The sequence below is a fragment of the Salmo salar genome, chromosome ssa11 (genome assembly GCF_905237065.1).
Source record: "Salmo salar chromosome ssa11, Ssal_v3.1, whole genome shotgun sequence".
Taxonomy (NCBI): Eukaryota; Metazoa; Chordata; class Actinopteri; order Salmoniformes; family Salmonidae; genus Salmo; species Salmo salar.
In genome coordinates, this window is record NC_059452.1 from 44,466,956 (window position 1) to 44,488,847 (window position 21,892).

General features: G+C 44.4%; 2 protein-coding genes across 2 annotated transcripts in view; one reads left to right on the plus strand and one right to left on the minus strand.

Annotated features, from left to right (window-relative positions):
- On the plus strand, window positions 1–13,081 carry LOC106587893 (histidine decarboxylase). The gene is made up of 12 exons (XM_045689645.1): window positions 1–103; window positions 2,178–2,356; window positions 3,888–4,001; window positions 4,322–4,444; window positions 5,139–5,282; window positions 5,478–5,621; window positions 6,518–6,584; window positions 6,983–7,145; window positions 8,317–8,407; window positions 8,875–8,973; window positions 9,155–9,256; window positions 10,949–13,081. The coding sequence occupies exons 1-12, from the start codon at window positions 76–78 to the stop codon at window positions 12,413–12,415; spliced, it is 2,721 nt and encodes a 906-aa protein (XP_045545601.1). The 5' UTR covers window positions 1–75; the 3' UTR covers window positions 12,416–13,081.
- LOC106595315 (very long-chain acyl-CoA synthetase) overlaps window positions 12,653–21,892 on the minus strand; it is a 21,494-nt gene continuing 12,254 nt past the window's right edge. The window contains exons 6-10 of the mRNA XM_045689644.1: window positions 15,068–15,158; window positions 14,718–14,916; window positions 14,056–14,153; window positions 13,356–13,486; window positions 12,653–13,157 (exon numbers count right to left, since the gene is read on the minus strand). Coding sequence (XP_045545600.1) covers window positions 12,984–13,157; window positions 13,356–13,486; window positions 14,056–14,153; window positions 14,718–14,916; window positions 15,068–15,158 — 693 coding nt within the window. The 3' untranslated portion in view covers window positions 12,653–12,983. The remainder of the gene's footprint in view (window positions 13,158–13,355; window positions 13,487–14,055; window positions 14,154–14,717; window positions 14,917–15,067; window positions 15,159–21,892) is intronic.

Genomic DNA, 21,892 nt, shown 5'->3' on the forward strand with positions numbered 1-21,892 from the left:
CCACACCAGCAGAGAGAAACACTGATCTAACACACTACTGTACACCTCTCAGCTGACAACTCTATTGTTACAAGGATGCAGGCAGAGGAATACAATCGTAGAGGTAAGAAAGGCTTCTTCTCTATATAGTGCTGAGTAAAGCTAAAACCATGTATTTAGATTGTAGGTAGTTATTGTAGGTAGTTATTTTAGGTAGGTATTGTAGGTAGTTATTGTAGGTAGTTATTGTAGGTAGGTATTGTAGGTTGTTATTGTAGGTAGGTATTTTAGGTAGGTATTGTAGGTAGTTATTGTAGGTAGTTATTGTAGGTAGGTATTGTAGGTTGTTATTGTAGGTAGGTATTTTAGGTAGGTATTGTAGGTAGGTATTTTAGGTAGTTATTGTAGGTAGGTATTTTAGGTAGGTATTGTAGATAGTTATTGTAGGTAGGTATTGTAGGCAGTTAATATAGGTAGTTATTGTAGGTAGGTATTGTAGGTAGGTATTTTAGGTAGTTATTGTAGGTAGGTATTTTAGGTAGGTATTGTAGATAGTTATTGTAGGTAGGTATTGTAGGTAGTTAATGTAGGTAGTTATTGTAGGTAGATATTGTAGGTAGGTATTGTAGGTAGTTATTGTAGGTAGGTAGATGGTTGTTATTGTAGGTAGATGGTTGGTATTGTAGGTAGATAGATGGTTGGTATTGTAGACAGGTAGATGGTTGGTATTGTAGGTAGATAGATGGTTGTTGCTGTAGGTAGATGTATGGTTGGTATTGGTGGTAGGTAGATGGTTGGTATTGTAGGTAGATAGATGGTTGGTATTGTAGGTAGATAGATGGTTGGTATTGTAGGTAGGTAGATGGTTGGTATTGTATGTAGATGGTTGGTATTGTAGGCAGGTAGATGGTTGGTACTGTAGGCAGGTAGATGGTTGGTATTGTAGGTAGGTAGATGGTTGGTGTTGTAGGTAGGTAGATGGTTGGTATTGTAGATAGTTATTGTAGGTAGGTAGGTAGGTAGGTAGGGTGGGTAGGCAGGGTGGTTGGGTAGGTGGGTGGGGGAGGCAGGTAGGGTGGTAGGGTAGGTGGGTAGGTAGGGTAGGTGGGTAGGTAGGCAGTTGGCATTGTAGGGTAGGTAGATGGTAGGTATTGTAGGTAGTTATTGTAGGTAGGTAGGTAGATGGTTGGTATTGTAGGTAGGTAGATGGTAGGTATTGTAGATGGTTGGTATTGTAGGTAGATGGTTGGTATTGTAGGCAGGTAGATGGTTGGTATTGTAGGTAGACAGATCGTTGGTATTGTTGGTAGATGGTTGGTATTGTAGGTAGATGGTTGGTATTGTAGGCAGGTAGATGGTTGGTATTGTAGGTAGATAGATGGCTGGTGTTGTAGGTAGATAGATGGTTGGTGTTGTAGGTAGAAAGATGGTTGGTATTGTAGGTAGGTAGATGGGGACAATAAAAGGCAACTCTAAAATATGCAGTTTTGTCATACTGTACAACGCAATGCCACAGATGTGTCAGGTTTTGAGGGAGCGTGCAAATGGCATGCAGACTACAGGAATGTACACCAGAGCGGTTGCCAGAGAATTGAATGTTCATTTCTCTACCATAAGCCGCCTCCAACGTCGTTTTAGAGAATTTGGCAGTACGTCCAATCGGCCTCGTTAACCACGCCAGCCCAGGACCTCCACATCCGGCTTCTTCACCTGCAGGATCGTCTGGGACCAGCCACCCGAACAGCTGATAAAACTGTAATAAAGCTCTTTTGTGGGGAAAAAATTATTCTGATTGGCTGGGCCTGGTTTCCCAGTAGATGGACCTGGCTCCCAAATGGGTGGGCCGATATCTCCCTGGTCCACCCATGGCTGCGCCCCTGTCATGTGAAATCCATAGATTAGGGCCTAATGAATTTATTTAAATGAACTGATTTCCTTTAAAAAAAAAAAGTCCTTATATGAACTGTAAAATCGCTGAAATTATTTGCATGTTGCGTTTATATTTTTGCTCAGTATAATATGCTATCTAATATTGTGTAATCTGTCTGTTGTTTTGTTATACCCTGAAGAAGACCAAAACATCTATTTCTATAGATCTCAAAGAGTGGTTGAACATTGTTTGTGATTGATATCCTATATAATATAATATGCTATCTAATATTGTGTAATCTGACTGTTGTGTGTTGTCCGTCGTCCAGGTAAAGAGATGGTGGATTACATCACTAGGTACCTGACCACCATCAGAGAGAGGAAGGTGACTCCAGGCCCAGAGGTGAAGCCTGGCTATATGAGAGAGCTGCTGCCAGACAGCGCCCCCACTGACCCGGAGGACTGGGACTGTATCTTCAGGGACATAGAGAAGGTCATCATGCCTGGGGTACGTTATGTTCACACATTATATACTCAGCAAAAAAAGAAACATCCCTTTTTCAGGACCCTGTCTTTCAAAGAGAATTCGTAAAAATCCAAATAACTTCACAGATCTTCATTGTAAAGGGTTTAAACACTGTTTCCCATGCTTGTTCAATGAACCATAAACAATTAATGAACATGAACATGAACAGTCGTTAAGACACTAACAGCTTACAGACCGTAGGCAATTAAGGTCACAGTTATGAAAACTTAGGACACTAAAGAGGCCTTTCTACTGACTGAAAAACACCAAAATAAAGATGCCCAGGGTCCCTGCTCATCTGCGTGAACGTGCCTTAGGCATGCTGCAAGGAGGCATGAGGATTGCAGATGTGGCCAGGGCAATAAATTGCAATGTCCGTACTGTGAGACGCCTAAGACAGCGCTAACAGGGAGACAGGACGGACAGCTGATCGTCCTCGCAGTGGCAGACCACATGTAACAACACCTGCACATGATCGGTACATCCAAACATCACACCTGCGGGACAGGTACAGGATGGCAACAACAACTGCCCGAGTTACACCAGGAACGCACAATACCCCCATCAGTGCTCAGACTGTCCGCAATAGGCTGAGAGAGGCTGGACTGAGGGCTTGTGGGCCTGTTGTATGGCAGGTCCTCACCAGACATCACCGGCAACAACGTCGCCTTTGGAGGTGGAGGGTCCGTCATGGTCTGGGGCGGTGTGTCACAGCATCATCGGACTGAGCTTATTGTCATTGCAGGCAATCGCAACGCTGTGCGTTACAGGGAAGACATCCTCCTCCCTCATGTGGTACCCTTCCTGCAGGCTCATCCTGACATGACCCTTCAGCATGACAATGCAACCAGCCATACTGCTTGTTCTGGGACCTGTTGGATCAGAGGGTGAGGGCTAGGGCCATTCCCCACAGAAATGTCCGGGAACTTGCAGATGCCTTGGTGAAGGAGTGGGGTAACATCTCACAGCAGGAACTGGCAAATCTGGTGCAGTCCAGATGCAGCTGGTGGCCACACCAGATACTGACTGTTACTTTTGATTTTGACCCTCCTTTGTTCAGGGACACATTATTCCATTTCTGTTTGTCACATGTCTGTGGATCTTGTTCAGTTTATGTTTCAGTTGTTGAATCTTGTTATGTTCATAGAAATATTTACACATGTTAAGTTTGCTGAAAATAAACACAGTTGACAGTGAGAGGATGTTTCTTTTTTTGCTGAGTTTATAACAAGGACCTCAATTGCCGAGTGACTATGAGACGTTACCAGGACCATTGTGATTCAAACATGAATTGTTCACTGAGTGACTATGAGACGTTACCAGGACCATTGTGATTCAAACATGAATTGTTCACTGAGTGACTATGAGACGTTACCAGGACCATTGTGGATCAAACATGAAATGTTCACTGTAACTTGTTGTAAGGATATTCTGTCCCCCAAAGTATCTTTCTGGCAATAATGATGGAGTGTGTTTGTGCCTGCGTGTGTGTTTGTGTGTGTGTGTTGGTCAGGTGGTCCACTGGCAGAGCCCCTACATGCATGCGTACTACCCAGCCCTGACCTCCTGGCCCTCCATGTTAGGAGACATGCTGGCTGATGCCATCAACAACATCGGATTCACCTGGGTAACCATCTTATCACATCCAACTTTATTTACTCTTTGTGTGGAACTACACAAAATAAACTCACTTAATTATCCAACTAAAGTTTTGGTTTAAAGACTCGAATATCATGTTTTTTTTTAAGATATTTCCTGGCAGCACATTAACTGTGACATCAAGTTTGTGAGTTTTTTTTCTCCACATGAGCCATGGGTTAACTAGAAGTAACTTTGGATACAATCATCTGTTACAGAAAACTCCTGCAGGAAATCCTATAGTAGTGTGATATTTATTTATTTATTAATTATTTATGATAGAATAACATGATGTTGTGTTGGGTCCAGGCCTCCAGCCCGGCGTGTACAGAGCTGGAGATGAACGTGATGGACTGGTTGTGTAAAGCCCTTGGTCTCCCCACCTTCTTCCTCCATCACCACCCAGACAGCACCGGAGGAGGAATACTTCAGGTAGGATAGATACACCTGGATACACCTGACCATACTCACCTTTACAGTACCAACTAGACAGCACCGAGGGAGGAATACTTCAGGTAGGATAGATACACCTGGATACACCTGACCATACTCACCTTTACAGTACCAACTAGACAGCACCGGAGGAGGAATACTTCAGGTAGGATAGATACACCTGGATACACCTGACCATACTCACCTTTACAGTACCAACTAGACAGCACCGGGGGAGGAATACTTCAGGTAGGATAGATACACCTGGATACACCTGACCATACTCACCTTTACAGTACCAACTAGACAGCACCGGGGGAGGAATACTTCAGGTAGGATAGATACACTTGGATACACCTGACCATACTCACCTTTACAGTACCAACTAGACAGCACCGAGGGAGGAATAGGCAGGTAGACATGTACCTGCCTGTCTACTGGAGAGAGACATGTACTCTCACAGAACCATCTAGTGGTGAATGGGAATACCATTCTCTACACTCCTCTCAGAGAGCAGTAAATAAGAGCCCTCAGGTGTTTCAGTTTACAGAAACGTAGTGCTTTTCTCCCTCCCTCCCTCCTCCCTCCCTCCCTCCCTCCCTCCCTCCCTCCCTCCCTCCCTCCCTCCCTCCCTCCCTCCCTCCCCCTTCCTTCCTTCCTCCCTCCCTCCCTCCCCATCCCTCTCTCCTCTCAGAGCACAGTGAGTGAGAGTAGTCTGGTAGCTCTGCTGGCTGCCAGGAAGGCCAGGATCCAGCAGCAGAAGAGGACAGATCCAGCAGACAGAGACCTGGACGACTCAGTGGTCAACTCCAGACTGGTGGCCTACGCATCAGACCAGGTCAAGATGGGATGGGTTAGGGACCCACACACTCACACATATGCAACGTTTGCAAACATGCACGAAAGCACAAACACGCGCACACACACACACACATGACAAATAGTGAGTTCTGCATAACGAGAGATTGTCTGTCTGTCCATCCATCTGCCTGTCTGTCTGTCCATCTCTCCGTCTGCTCTCTGCCTCTATCAGGCTCACTCCTCAGTGGAGAAGGCAGGTCTGATCTCCCTGGTGAAGATCAGGTTCCTCCCTCCAGACGACCACTTCTCCCTGAGAGGAGACACTCTGAAACAGGCCATCCAGGAGGACAGGAGGAGAGGACTGGTACCTGTCATGGTAGGTCATGGTAGGGTGATTTTCGGGGGTGATAGGTCATGGTAAGGTATATTAGGGGTGGTAGGTCATGGTAGGGTATATTAGGGGATGGTAGGTCATGGTAGGGTATATCAGGGGTGGTAGGTCATGGTAGGGTATATTAGGGGATGGTAGGTCATGGTAGGGTATATTAGGGGTGGTAGGTCATGGTAGGGTATATTAGGGGGTGGTAGGTCATGGTAGGGTAATTAGGGGGTGGTAGGTCATGGTAGGGTATATTAGGGGTGGTAGGTCATGGTAGGGTATATTAGGGGGTGGTAGGTCATGGTAGGGTATATTAGGGGATGGTAGGTCATGGTAGGGTATATTAGGGGATGGTAGGTCATGGTAGGGTATATTAGGGGGTGGTAGGTCATGGTAGGGTATATTAGGGGATGGTAGGTCATGGTAGGGTATATTAGGGGATGGTAGGTCATGGTAGGGTATATTAGGGGATGGTAGGTCATGGTAGGGTATATTAGGGGTGGTAGGTCATGGTAGGGTATATTAGGGGGTGGTAGGTCATGGTAGGGTATATTAGGGGATGGTAGGTCATGGTAGGGTATATTAGGGGTGGTAGGTCATGGTAGGGTATATTAGGGGATGGTAGGTCATGGTAGGGTATATTAGGGGTGGTAGGTCATGGTAGGGTATATTAGGGGGTGGTAGGTCATGGTAGGGTATATTAGGGGATGGTAGGTCACGGTAGGGTATATTAGGGGTGGTAGGTCATGGTAGGGTATATTAGGGGATGGTAGGTCATGGTAGGGTATATTAGGGGTGGTAGGTCATGGTAGGGTATATTAGGGGATGGTAGGTCATGGTAGAGTATATAGGTTGTAACCAAACCAATGATCATGTTTGTTTGTTTGTTTCAGCTGTGTGCCACTCTGGGGACCACGGGGGTGTGTGCCTTCGACGACCTGTCAGAGCTGGGACCAGTGTGTACGTCTGTATCTCCTACCTCTAATTATTATACACACCCGTATGACATACAACACGTACCATACATAACATGTATGACATATGACTTTGTAAAATCTCAGCGTCCTGGGTCCGTAGTCATAAAGCGTCTCAGAGTAACAGCGCTGATCATGAATGGACGGACGGACGGACGGACGGGGGGGGGGGCTGATGCCAGATCAGCACTCTGAGACGTTGCTCTGCTCCTATGACCCATTCCTGCTCACACAAGCCAAGGTTCCCGCAAGGCTACTTTATACTTACTCTGAGACGCTGTATGAATACAGATAAGGGTCACAGGTTCAAGTTCCACTCGGACTCCCACCGCCCCCCAGATTCTCTGCAAAACGTGTATGTATTCCTCCCCCTGCCTGGCCTAGGTGCAGAGGAAGGTCTGTGGCTGCATGTGGATGCAGCGTACGCCGGCTCAGCGTTCCTCTGCCCTGAACTGAGAGGACCTCTGGGGGGTATAGAGTACGCTGACTCCTTCGCATTCAACCCTTCCAAATGGATGATGGTCCACTTCGACTGCACTGCCTTCTGGTGAGAGAGAGGGGAGGGGAGGGAGGGAGGGAGGGAGGGAGGGAGGGAGGGAGGGAGGGAGGGAGGAAGGGGAGGGACAGAGGGAGGGAGAGAGAAAGGGGAGGGAGAGAGGGAGGGAGAGAGAGAGAAAGAAAGGGGAGGGAGAGAGAAAGGGGAGGGAGAGAGAGAGAAAGGGGAGGGAGAGAGGAATGGGAGGGAGAGAGGGAGAGAGAGAGAGAGAAAGGGGAGGGAGAGAGGAAGGAGAGAGGAATGGGAGGGAGAGAGGGAGAGAGAGAGAGAGAAAGGGGAGGGAGAGAGGAATGGGAGGGAGGGAGGGAGGGAGGGAGGGAGGGAGGGAGGGAGGGAGGGAGGGAGGGAGGGAGGGAGGGAGGGAGGGAGAGAGAAAGGGGAGGGAGAGAGGGAGGGAGAGAGAGAGAGAAAGGGGAGGGAAAGAGGAATGGGAGGGAGAGAGGGAGAGAGAGAGGAATGGGAGAAAGGAAGAGAGAGGGAGAGAGAGAGAGGGAGGAAGACCTGGTTTTCATCCTGTCCTGCAGTCTAATGACCAAATCCCCTCTAGTGGCCTCATGGGTGGAATATTAATAATAATAAATTAACACTTCAGAAAGACAGCCGGAAATCTGGTGTTTCTATGTCAAACGGTTTTGTTATAGTTCAGTCTTCTGTACTCTATATAAAGTGTAATATTGGGATGTAAACTCAAAATGTAATACATTTCAACTCTATATCTGACGCGGTCTTCTGTTTGTTAAGTCCATAACCATGTGTGTGAGGTGTAAACTTTTGTTTCAAAGTAGATTTAAGACCAAGAATCACTCTGTGTGACCCTGATTTAGCCCACTGCAGTAAAATGTTTTAAAAAGAGAGAGGGTGGTAGAGAGGAGTTATGACGACCCTCAAGGGCTTTCCAGACACGAAGCGGTGGCAGAGTTGCCCATTCATCATTTATTGGAGCTAGGCGGGAGGCAGAATGTTATCCAGGTAGAGCGATCGCCGTTGCTCGTGCACGTGAAAGCCACTCAGCCAAGGCAGAGAAAATAGGACTCTGCTCTATTTTGGCTAACGCTCAGCCCCATGGCATCCTGTCTGGAAAGCCCTTCAGGCTTCATGTACAGTGTAACTAATCTAGGGATAGAGAGGTATAGTAACATGTTTTCTACGATGGTCCTAACAGGGTGAAGGACAAGTACAAGCTCCAACAAACCTTCAGTGTCGACCCTGTCTACCTCAGACACGAAAACTCAGACCAAGCCACCGACTTCATGGTACAAACTACCTACATTTGACATTTTAGTCATTTAGCAGACGCGCTTATCCAGAGCGACTTGCAGTAGTGAGTGCATACATTTTCCTACTTTCTTCGTACTGGTCCCCCGTGGGAATCAAACCCACAACCCTGGCATTGCAAACTCTACCAACTGAACCACGCTCTATACCTACCTACCAATTTGAAGACTTTATTTTTAACATTTACTTCATGGTACACACTACCTACCTTTTGTATACTCCTGTGATAAACTCATCAACATTGTTGGTCCAACTTCTGCCTTTAAACACAGATCTAGGATCAGCTGTACCCAAATCCTAACATTAACCTCTGTCGGGAAAGCATGCAAATCTTGAAACTGATCTTGATCGTGAAACTGATCTGGAAACTGATCTGGATCTTAATCTATAGATGTTAACGTTGATTTGAATGTTAACCTTGATCCTGATCCACTGTGTCTGTCAGCATTGGCAGATCCCCCTGAGTCGACGGTTCCGCTCTCTGAAGCTGTGGTTTGTGATGCGCTCCTTCGGTCTGAAGAACCTTCAGGGACACATCAGACATGTATGTAGTCTGTCTGTCTGTCTGTCTGTCTGTCTGTCTGTCTGTCTGTCTGTCTGTCTGTCTGTCTGTCTGTCTGTCTGTCTGTCTGTCTGTCTGCCTGTCTGCCTGTCTGTCGGTTTCTTTCTCCCTCTGTAATTTGAGATGCTGCATTACAGTGACTGACCTCTGTTTGTGTTTTCAGGGTGTAGAGATGGCTAAGCTACTGGAGTCCCTGGTTAGATGTGACCCTAACTTTGACATGCCTGCTGAGAGACACCTTGGCTTGGTGGTCTTCTGTCTCAAGGTATGTGGCCTATCCTTGTATTGTAAAGTTGTGTTGTGTTGTATTGTGTTGTAAAGTTGTGTTGTAAAGTTGTGTTGTATTGTAAAGTTGTGTTGTGTTGTAAAGTTGTGTTGAATTGTAAAGTTGTGTTGTATTGTATTGTAAAGTTGTGTTGTATTGTAAAGTTGTGTTGTAAAGTTGTATTGTATTGTAAAGTTGTGTTGTATTGTATTGTGTTGTAAAGTTGTGTTGTATTGTAAAGTTGTGTTGTGTTGTAAAGTTGTATTGTAAAGTTGTGTTGTATTGTAAAGTTCTGTTGTATTGTATTGTAAAGTTGTATTGTGTTGTAAAGTTGTGTTGTAAAGTTGTGTTGTATTGTATTGTAAAGTTGTGTTGTGTTGTATCATATACTGTACATCTCCCATTGAGGAACATTTGAACAGGATTCACCGTCTCACACAGAACACAGTATAGAGATGGGTCTCTACAATGTCCACATAGCTGGTTCTTACATGTCATGGTCACCTGTGAACATACTGTATAGGTACAGTATGTTCACAGTATGAGCTGGATAATGATTGACAGGGCTTGTTCATGGAAATGTACAGCTTAGAGGTCAACTGCTATCACAGCCAGGAGTTCAAAGGTCAGTCATTGTCTGTTTAAACCTGTGAGGTAACAGGTATGTGTGTTATTATGCTGCTCAAGGTGAAAGGCAGAACACTGATAGAGATCATTCCTTCACGTGGATAACCTGGGACTGCCCAACCCACCTCTAAGGCTGGGATTCAATCCGATCACAGTCTTTGGACAATGCTCCAGTTAAAGGTTGTTTCTGGTTGAGTCTACATATGCAGCATTTTAATGAGGTCTCTGCTAACGTGGGAACATTGCCTTTAAAAGCAGCATTGTCTCCAACCTGAATGGTTTGAATTCCGGCCTAAGCATTGAACCCAACTCCAACCTGACTGGATTAGATCCGGGCCTAAGTATTGAACCCAACTCCAAGCTGATTTGGATTGAATCCCGGCCTGACTATTGAACCTAACTCCAAACTGATTTGGATTGAATCCCGGCCTAACTATTGAACCCAACTCCAAGTTGATTTGGATTGAATCCCGGCCTGACTATTGAATCCAACTCCAACCTGATTTGGATTGAATCCCGGCCTGACAATTGAACCCAACTCCAACCTGATTTGGATTGAATCCTGGCCTAACTATTGAACCGAACTCCAACCTGATTTTGGTTAAATCCCGGCCTGACTATTGAACCCAACTCCAACCTGATTTGGGTTGAATCCCGGCCTAACTATTGAACCCAACTCCAACCTGATTTGGGTTGAATCCCGGCCTGACTACTGAACCCAACTCCAAACTGATTTGGGTTGAATCCCGTCCTAAGTATTGAACCCAAATCTAGTTTGAATAAAAATGTAAATTTTATCACGTTCACATTTTCTCAGAACACAAATAAATGGGCCTATTTTAGGATATAAATACAGAGCTTACTTACACATTATGTTAATTGAAATCTCGTCGCACTGCCTCTCCTTAAACTTACGTCAATGAGAAAAGGGCCAAACACAGGTATCTCTCAACTGTCAAATCTCTCTCTCTCCCCCTTCTCTCTCTCTGTCTCCCCCCTCTCTCTGTCTCCCCATCTCCCCCCCCTCCCTCTCTCTCTGTCTCACCCTCCCTCTCTCTCTCTCAGGAAGGGAATGCCCTGACTCAGGAGTTGCTACGGCGACTGACGCGGTCCGGCACCATGTACCTTGTCCCCGCCGACATCGATAGGAAACGCATCATCCGCTTCACCGTGACGTCACAGCTGACCACCTCAGAGGACATCATCAGGGACTGGAACATCATTCGCAAAATGGCCGCCGACCTTCTGGCCGAGGATGCTGAAAAACAGGCAGTCAGTAAAATGGAGGAGCAGCAGTCTCCAGTCAGAAAAACTGTTGAGAAGCTGTCAGAGACAAACAGTGATTCGGAGAATCACACAACAACAGCAGCAGAGGGCTTGGCTGCCTCTCTCATGACTAGGAAACCAAAGGAGATTGAAAAGGCAATCAGTCACACAGAGGATGAAACACTGAAAACACCCAAAAAGCAAGAGACCGGCCCGACACAGACCAGCCCCAAGACAGGATCCAAAGAGCTGGAGGCTGGCCAGACACAGACCAGCCCCAAGACAGGATCCAAAGAGCTGGAGGCCGGCCAGACACAGACCAGCCCCAAGACAGGATCCAAAGAGCTGGAGGCTGGCCAGACACAGACCAGCCCCAAGACAGGATCCAAAGAGCTGGAGGCCGGCCAGACACAGACCAGCCCCAAGACAGGATCCAAAGAGCTGGAGGCCGGCCAGACACAGACCAGCCCCAAGACAGGATCCAAAGAGCTGGAGGCCGGCCAGACACAGACCAGCCCCAAGACAGGATCCAAAGAGCTGGAGGCCGGCCAGACACAGACCAGCCCCAATACAGGATCCAAAGAGCTAGAGGCCAGCCCCAAGACAGGACTCAGAGAGCTAGTGACCAGCCAGGCCCAGACCAGCCAGGACCCAGAGACAGGAGCCAGAGATGGCCCTAAAGAGATCCCCTGTACTGCTGCCTTCAGAGTTCAGAGGGTCCAACCACAGCTCCGCTTGGACAGTGATAAGACTGGATTTAGACCACAACCACCATTCTGGATGGATAAAGAAAAGTCTGGGTCTGAGAACAGGCCGAGGAGGACAGTACGCTCTCTGAGCTGCAGCAGTGAGCCCTTACCTGGCCCCATTGGGCCCCTGTTTAGTCATAACACTGATCCCCTTTCTAAGCCTCTCTCTAGCTCTGTCACGGACTCGCAGCCTGGACATAAAGACCCAGACCTCATCCACCCCCTAAATGACACCCAGCTCAGGCGTCTCTCCTCAGGCCCAAGCCCCTCAGGCCTCTTTCAGATCCCAGAGTGGCCTTCTCCAACCAATTCCAACCAGCTGGGAAAACGGGTCCTGAGGAAGCTCACCAAGTTCTACAGCTTGCCCAGTTTCTGCCACCTGTGGGTGCAGTGTGGGCACTACCAGGTGTGCTGCCCTGTCAGGGGACTTCAGATTGCCCCAAAGCTCAGATCTCCCCAAATCCCTGGTCCTCCTCTGGGTGTAGGAGACTCAGCTGTTGGTCTTGTTCCTCTGTGACTACAATAGATACCACTAACTTTCCTGCTCTACTGTAGCCAAGGTTAGCTCCTGGGTCGTATTCATTAGGCACACCGTAGCAACATGTTTTGCAATGGAAAATTAATGTTTCTTATTGTACAAGTTCAGGTAGTCCCACCTTGATCCAATCCGTTTTCTTCCATTTGGTGCCCGATGCATACGACCATGTAGTCTCCCTACCAACTGTTTCCCACAAACACCATTGTGATTTTAGGGTGCAGAGATGGCAGAGCTCTGAAGCCTTTTATTTATTCTTTTTTTTATCAGATATCATTTTTTTAAGTGACACAGTCACACATCTCAGATAGATACACAATATGTCTTTAGTATTTATTACAAAATCAATCTAGATTTATTTATTTAATAATGTTCCATAATTTTTTTTTTTTCTATAGTCATAAAATGCACTAAATGTGGTCTTGGTCAAAACACTTGGTCTTTGACATTAGTATTTTGCTCCCTTTCATTTAAACACATCAGTGAATAATTTGACAGTTAATTTTAAAATAAGAGATTAACAGTTAGAAAATCTGTAAAAGAAAATCAATCATAAGTGTATCTTTCCATCAGAAATAGACTGGTACATCTCCTGTGTCATGGGGACGTATCCCTTACTGTCCTCCAGGAAGTATAATTGATCCTGCATCACGGATGGGTTGAATCCCTCTTCGGCTAGCTTCACCTTCATCTGCTTGAACGTTCCAGTCACAGCCAGGGAATTCTGGGATTTTTAAAATAAAATAAATTACATTAAAATGTACGTTTTATGAATCTTAAGCATTTGAGAAAATCTTTAAAAAGGTACAATCTGGGATCAGGGAATCTCTTCAACATATCCCAGATGGTAGCTTTAAGCGCTTTGTAAATAAAAGGTATCATGACGATGATTGTAATTTGGACATTATTCCCATGGGTTCACCTGTATGCGTATGAAGCGTGGTCTAGCGTAGCTGGGCAGGCAGGTCTTGACGTGCTCTAGCGTGGCTTTACTGTCAAACTCCATGTCATCTTTCAGTTTGACCGCTGCCATTCCAACCCTCCCCTCGTGTCCTGTGGGGTACGTCACAAAGCACGATCACCAAAAGAGACAGCTGACTTTGATACCATTTCAGAAATTCTCATTGATTTTAAATTCTCCCCCTTTAAAGTCCTGGTCCTTCACAGCCAACATGAGAAGAAAACACTGGGTTAATAACTACACAATGATGTGACTGTGTGTGTTGTAGGTGTGTAGGTGTGTATTGTTATATGTAGCTATATGTACTATGTCAACTGTGTGTAGTGTATATAAAACATTCTGTGAATAAAACTATTCTATAAAAAAGATATGTTTAATGAGGTGACTGTAAATCGCTCTGGATAAGAGAGTCTGTTAAATGAACCTAGCTACCTCTGGATAAGAGAGTCTGTTAAATGAACCTAGCTACCTCTGGATAAGAGAGTCTGTTAAATGAACCTAGCTACCTCTGGATAAGAGAGTCTATTAAATGGACCTATCTACCTCTGGATAAGAGAGTCTGTTAAATGAACCTAGCTACCTCTGGATAAGAGAGTCTGTTAAATGAACCTAGCTACCTCTGGATAAGATTGTCTGCTAAATGACTAAAATGCAAAATCACCTGGAACCTTGACACCGTAGACGTTGGCTTCTTCGATACATTCCACCATGATCAGGTGCTCAGTCACTTCCGTGGTGGCCACGTTCTCTCCTTTCCACCTGGACGTTAACTCATATGAAAATAATTCAGACAGTAGCCTGGCCTAGAACCAAAAGAGCAAGCAGAAGCAGACTGCAAACACTTCCAAGAAGGAAGAAACCTAGAGAAACCCAGCTCATAACTCAACCTGCAGATGATTCACAGGACATGACAATTACATTACATCTATTGTATTAAACCCAGGTCATAACTCAATCTGCAGGTGATTGACAGGACAGGACAATAACATTACATCTATAGTTTTAAACCCAGCTCATAACTCAACCTGCAGGTGATTCACAGGACATGACAACACATTGTGTTTTTTTTACCTTTATTTAAATACGTTAAGTAAGATAAGAACAAATTCTTATTTTCAATGACAGCCAGTGGGTTAACTGCCTTGGTCAGAATGACAGATGTTTACCTTGTCAGCTCGGGGATTAGATCTTCCAACCTTTCGGTTACAAGTCCAACGCTCTAACCACTAGGCTACCTGCCGCCCCATAAAACTTTTTAACCCAGCTCATTATTAAACCTTTAGTTGATAACTACTAAAGTAAAACAGCTAAAGCGTTTCTGACCTGAAGGTGTCTCCGATTCGGTCCATGAAGTAAATAAAGCCCTCGTGGTCGATCCTCAGCAGGTCTCCACTGTTGAAGTACAGATCTCCCTTAACAAACACATCTCTCAGCTTCTTCCTGTCTGTCTGCTGCTGGTTATTAGCATAGCCACTGAACGGAGTCAGCGCCGTAATCTTGGCAACCAGCAACCCAGTTTCTCCTGAGGACCAAAACAACAAGTAATGGGGGGTGTGTGTGTGTGTGTGTGTGTGTGTGTGTGTGTGTGTGTGTGTGTGTGTGTGTGTGTGTGTGTGTGTGTGTGTGTGTATATATATATATATATATATATATATATATGTGTGTGTTCTCACCTTTAGGGACTTTGATACAGAAACCTCTAGAGTCTTTGACAGGTTCCTCTCTCTCTGTGTCATACTGAATCAGAGCGTAGGAGAAGCTTGCCTGCGAACACACATACAACAGACAGACAGACAGACAGACAGACAGACAGACAGACAGACAGACAGACAGACAGACATAACAAGAGAAAACAATGATACACCGTATCAATCAATCAATCACTCAAATGTATTTATAAAGCCCTTCTTACATCAGCTGATGTCACAAAGTGCTGTACAGAAACACAGCCTAAAACCCCAAACAGCAAGCAATGCAAGTGTAGAAGCACAGTGGCTAGAAAAAACTCCCTAGAAAGGCCGAAACCTAAGAAGAAACCTAGAGGAACCAGGCTATAATGGGTGGCCAGTCCTCTTCTGGCTGTGCCGGGTGGAGATTATAACAGAACATGGCCAAGATGTTCAAATGTTCATAGATGACCAGCAGGGTCAAATAATAACAATGTATGTACATATACAGTGTAATATGTCTATGTAGTTTAATGTATCTATGTAGTGTAATGCATCTATGTAGTGTAATGCATATATGTTGTGTAATGTATCGATGTAGTGTAATGCATATATGTAGTGTAAAGCATATATGTAGTGTAATGCATATATGTAGTGTAATGTATCTATGTAGTGTAATGCATATATGTAGTGTAAAGCATATATGTAGTGTAATGCATATATGTAGTGTAATGTATCTATGTAGTGTAATGCATATATGTAGTGTAAAGCATATATGTAGTGTAATGTATCTATGTAGTGTAAAGCATATATGTAGTGTAATGTATCTATGTAGTGTAATGCATATATCTAGTGTAATGTATCTATGTAGTGTAATGAATATATGTAGTGTAATGCATGTACATAGTATAATGCTTGTACAGTGCCTTTCAAAATTATTCACCCCCCTTGGCGTTTTCCTATTTTGTTGCACTACAACCTGTAATATGAAATAGATTTTTATTTAGATTTCATGTAATGGACATAAACAAAATAGTCCAAATAGGTGAAGTGAAATGGAAAAAATTACTTTTATCAAAACAAATTTAAAACTGAAAAGTGGTGAGTGCATATGTATTCACCCCCTTAGCTATGAAGCCTCTAAATAAGATCTGGTGCAACCAATTACCTTCAGAAGTCACATAATTAGTTAAATAAAGTCCACCTGTGTGCAATCTAAGTGTCACACGATCTGTCACATGATCTCAATATATATACACCTGTTCTGAAAGGCCCTAGAGTCTGCAACACCACTAAGCAAGGGGTACCACCAAGCAAGTAGCACTATGAAGTCCAAGGAGCTCTCCAAACAGGTCAGGGACAAAGTTGTGGAGAAGTACAGATCAGGGTTGGGTTATAAAATAATATCTGAAACTTTGAACATCCCACGGACAAACCTGCCAAGAGAGGGCCGCCCACCAAAACTCACGGACCAGGCAAGGAGGGCATTAATCAGAGGCAACAAAGAGACCAAAGATAACCCTGAAGGAGCTGCAAAGCTCCACAGTGGAGATTGGAGTATCTGTCCATAGGGCCACTTTAAGCCGTACACTCCACAGAGCTGGGCTTTACGGAAGAGTGTCCAGAAAAAAGCCATTGCTTAATTATGTGGAAGAAGGTACTCTGGTCAGATGAGACAAAAATGTAGCTTTTTGGCCATCAAGGGAAACACTATGTCTGGCGCAAACCCAACACCTCTCATCACCCCGAGAACACTATCCCCACAGTGAAGCATGTTACTGGAAGCATCATGCTATGGGGATGTTTTTCATCGGCAGGGACTGGGAAACTGGTCAGAATTGCAACACTCGAGTGGTTTAAGGGAAAATATTTAAATGTCTTGGAATGGCCTAGTCAAAGCCCAGACCTCAATCCAATTGAGAATCTGTGGTATGCCTTAAAGATTGCTGTACACCAGCGGAACCCATCCAACTTGAAGGAGCGGGAGCAGTTTTGCCTTGAAGAATGGCAAAAATCACAGTGGCTAGATGTGCCAAGCTTATAGAGACATACCCCAAGAGACTTACAGCTGTAATTGATGCAAAAGGTGGCTCTACAAAGTATTGACTTTGGGGCTGGTGAAGAGTTATGCACGCTCAAGTTTTCAGTTTTCAGTTTTTTCCACAAAGTTTGCTGCTTCAGTGTCTTTAGATATTTTTATCAGATGTTACTATGGAATACTGAAGTATAATTACAAGCATTTGATAAGTGTCAAAGGCTTTTATTGACAATTACATGAAGTTGATGCAAAGAGTCAATATTTGCAGTGTTGACCCTTCTATTCAAGACCTCTGCAATCCGCCCTGGCATGCTGTCAATTAACTTCTGTGCCACATCCTGACTGATGGCAGCCCATTCTTGCATAATCAATGCTTGGAGTTTGTCAGAATTTGTGGGTTTTTGTTTGTCCACCTGCCTCTTGAGGATTGACCACAAGTTCTCAATGGGATTAAGGTCTGGGGAGTTTCTGGCCATGGACCCAAAATATCGATGTTTTGTTCCCCGAGCCACTTAGTTATGCCTTATGGCAAGGTGCTCCATCATGCTGGAAAAGGCATTGTTCATCACCAAACTGTTCCTAGATGGTTGGGAGAAGTTGCTCTCGGAGGATGTGTTGGTACCATTCTTTATTCATGGCTGTGTTCTTAGGCAAAATTATGAGTTAGCCCCTCCCTTGGCTGAGAAGCAACCCCACACATGAATGGTCTCAGGATGCTTTACTGTTGGCATGACACAGGACTGATGGTAGCGCTCACCTTGCCTTCTCCGGACAAGCTTTTTCCCGGATGCCCCAAACAATCGGAAAGGGGATTCCTCAGAGAAAATGACTTCACCCCAGTCCTCAGCAGTCCAATCCCTGTACCTTTTGCAGAATATCAATCTGTACCTGATGTTTTTCCTGGAGAGAAGTGGCTTCTTTGCTGCCCTTCTTGACACCAGGCCATCCTCCAAAAGTCTTTGCCTCACTGTGCGTGCATATGAAATCACACCTGCCTGCTGCCATTCCTGAGCAAGCTCTGTACTGGTGGTTCCCCGATCCCACAGCTAAATCAACTTTAGGAGATGGTCCTGGTGCTTGCTGGACTATCTTGGGCGCCCTGAAGCCTTCTTCACAACAATTGAACCGTTCTCCTTGAAGTTCTTGATGATTCGATAAATGGTTGATTTAGGTGCAATCTTACCCTGCAGCAATATCCTTGCCTGTGAAGCCCTTTTTGTGCAAAGAAATGATGACGGCACGTGTTTCCTTGCAGGTAACCATGATTGACAGAGGAAGAACAATGATTCCAAACACCACCCTCCTTTTGAAGCTTCCAGTCTGTTATACAAACTCAATCAGATGACAGCGTGATCTCCAGCCTTGTCCTCGTCAACATTCACACCTGTGTTAACGAGAGAATCACTGACCTGATGTCAGCTGGTCCTATTGTGGCAGGGCTGAAATGCAGTGGAAATGTTTTTTGGGGATTCAGTTCATTTGCATGGCAAAGAGGGACTTTACAAATAATTGCAATTCATCTGATCACTCTTCATAACATTCTGGAGTATATGCAAATTGCCATCATACAAACTGAGGCAGCAGACTTTGTGAAAATTAAAAATTGTTTCATTCTCAAAACTTTTGGCCACGACTGTACAGTTGAAGTCAGAAGTTTTACATACACCTTAGCCAAATACATTACAACTCAGTTTTTTCCGCAATTCCTGACATTTAATCCTAGTAAAAATGCCCTGTCTTAGGTCAGTTAGGATCACCACTTTATTTTAAGAATGTGAAATGTCAGAATAGTAGAGAGAATGATTTATTTCAGCTTTCCCAGTTGGTCAGAAGTTTACATACACTCAATTAGTATTTTTTAGCATTGCCTTTAAATTGATTAACTTAGGTCAAGCCTTCCACAAGCTTCCCACAATAAGTTGGTTGAATTTTGGCCTATTCCTCCTGACAGAGCTTGTGTAACTGAGTCAGATTTTTAGGCCTCCTTGCTCGCACACGCTTTTTCAGTTCTGCCCACAAATGTTCTATAGGGTTGAGGTCAGGGCTTTGTGATGGCCACTCCAATACCTTGACTTCATTGTCTTTAAGCCATTTTGCCACAACTTTGGAAGTATGCTTGGGGTCATTGTCCATTTGGAAGACACATTTGCAACTAAGCTTTAACTTCCTGACTGATGTCTTGAGATGTTGCTTCAATATATCCACATAATTTTCCTCCCTCATGATGCCATCTATTTTGTGAACTGCACCAGTCCCTCCTGCAGCAAAGGACCCACAACATGATGCTGCCACCCCCGTGTTTCACGGTTGGGATATTTTTTATTTTTTTTTGTACTGGCCCCCCGTGGGAATCGAACCCACAACCCTGGTGTTGCACACACCATGCTGGCGTCGCAAACACCATGCTCGACCAACTGAGCCACAGGAAATGCCTGGGATGGTATTCTTCGGCTTGCAAACCTCCTCCCTTTTCCTCCAAACATAACAATGGTCATTATGGACAAACAGTTCTATTTTTGTTAAATCAAACCAGAGGACATTTCTCCAAAAAGTACAATCTTTTTCCCCATGTGCAGTTGCAAACCGTAGTCTGGCTTTTTCATGGCAGTTTTGGAGCAGTGGCTTCTTCCTTGCTGAGCGGCCTTTCAGGTTACGTCAATATAGGACTCGTTTTACTGTGGATATAGATACTTTTATACCTGTTTCCTCCAGCATCTTCACAAGGTCCTTTGCTGTTGTTCTGGGATTGATTTGCACTTTTCGCACCAAAGTACGTTCATCTCTAGGAGACAGAAGCCATCTCCTTCCTGAGCGGTATGACAGCTGCGTGGTTCCATGGTGTTTATACTTGCGTACTACTGTTTTTACAGATGAACGTGGTACCTTCAGGCATTTGGAAATTTCTCCCAAGGATGAACCAGACTTGTGGAGGTCTACCATTTTTTTCTGAGGTCTTGGCTGATTTCTTTTGATTTTCCCATGATGTCAAGCAAAGAGGCACTGCGTTTGAAGGTAGGCCTTGAAATACATCCACAGGTACACCTCCAATTGACTCAAATTATGTCAATTAACCTATCAGAAGTTTCTAAAGCCATGACCTCATTTTTGGTAATTTTGCAAGTGTATGTAAACTTCCGACTTCAACTGTATGTAGTGTAATGTATGTATGTAGTATAATGTATGTATGTAGTGTAAAGCATCTATGTAGTGTAATGCATCTATGTACTGTAATGCATCTATGTAGCGTAATGTATCTATGTAGTGTAATGTGTGTATGTAGTATAATGTATCTATGTAGTGTAATGTATCTATGTAGTGTAATGTGTGTATGTAGTGTAATGTATCTATGTAGCGTAATGTATCTATGTAGTGTAATGTATCTATGTAGTGTAATGTATATATGTAGTGTAATGTATCTGTGTAATGTATGTACGTAATGTATCTATGTAGTCTAATATATCTATGTAGTGCAATGTATGTATGTAGTGTAATGTATCTATGTAGTGTAATGTATCTACTGTATGTAGTGTAATGTATCTACTGTATGTAGTGTAATGTATCTATGTAGTGTAATGTATATATGTAGTGTAATGTATCTACTGTATGTAGTGTAATGTTATGTATGTAGTGTAATGTATCTATGTAGTGTAATGTATATATGTAGTGTAATGTATGCAGTCCTTCCCCAGGAGCTCTTCCCGTTCCATGATCTCGCCATCACGGTTGACAACTCCATTGTGTCCTCCTCCCAGAGTGCTAAGAGCCTTGGCGTGACCCTGGACAACACCCCGTCGTTCTCCGCTAACATCAAGGTGGTGACCTGATCCTGTAGGTTCATGCTCTACAACATTCGCAGAGTACGACCCTGCCTTACACAGGAAGCGGCACAGGCCCTAATCCAGGCACTTGTCATCTCCCATCTGGATTACTGCAACTCGCTGTTGGCAGGGTTCCCTGCTTGTGCCATTAAACCCCTACAACTCATCCAGAACGCCGCAGCCCGTCTGGTGTTCAACCTTCCCAAGTTCTCTCACGTCACCCCGCTCCTCCGCACACTCCACTGGCTTCCAGTTGAAGCTCGCATCTGCTACAAGACCATGGTGCTTGCCTACGGAGCTGTGAGGGGAACGGCACCTCCGTACCTTCAGGCTTTGATCAGTCCCTACACCCAAAGAAGGGCACTGCGTTCATCCACCTCTGGCCTGCTCGCCTCCCTACCTCTGCGGAAGCACAGTTCCCACTCAGCCCAGTCAAAACTGTTCGCTGCTCTGGCACCCCAATGGTGGAACAAGCTCCCTCACGACGCCAGGACAACGGAGTCAATCACCACCTTCCGGAGACACCTGAAACCCCACCTCTTTAAGGAATACCTGGGATAGGATAAAGTAATCCTTCTAACGTAATGTATCTACTTTATGTAGTATAATGCATCTATGTAGAGTAATGTATCTATGTAGTATAATGTATCTATGTAGTGTAATTTATCTACTGTATGCAGTATAATGTATGTATGTAGTGTAATCTATCTACTGTATGTAGTATAATGTATGTATCTAGTGTAACGTATCTATGTAATGTAATGTATCTATGTAGTATAATGTATCTATGTAGTGTAATATATGTATGTAGTGTAATGTATCTACTGTATGTAGTATAATGTATCTATGTAGTGTAATGTATCTACTGTATGTAGTGTAATGTATCTATGTAGTGTAATGTTTGTATGTAGTGTAATGTATCTACTGTATGTAGTGTATCTATGTAGTGTAATGTATGTATGTATGTATGTAGTG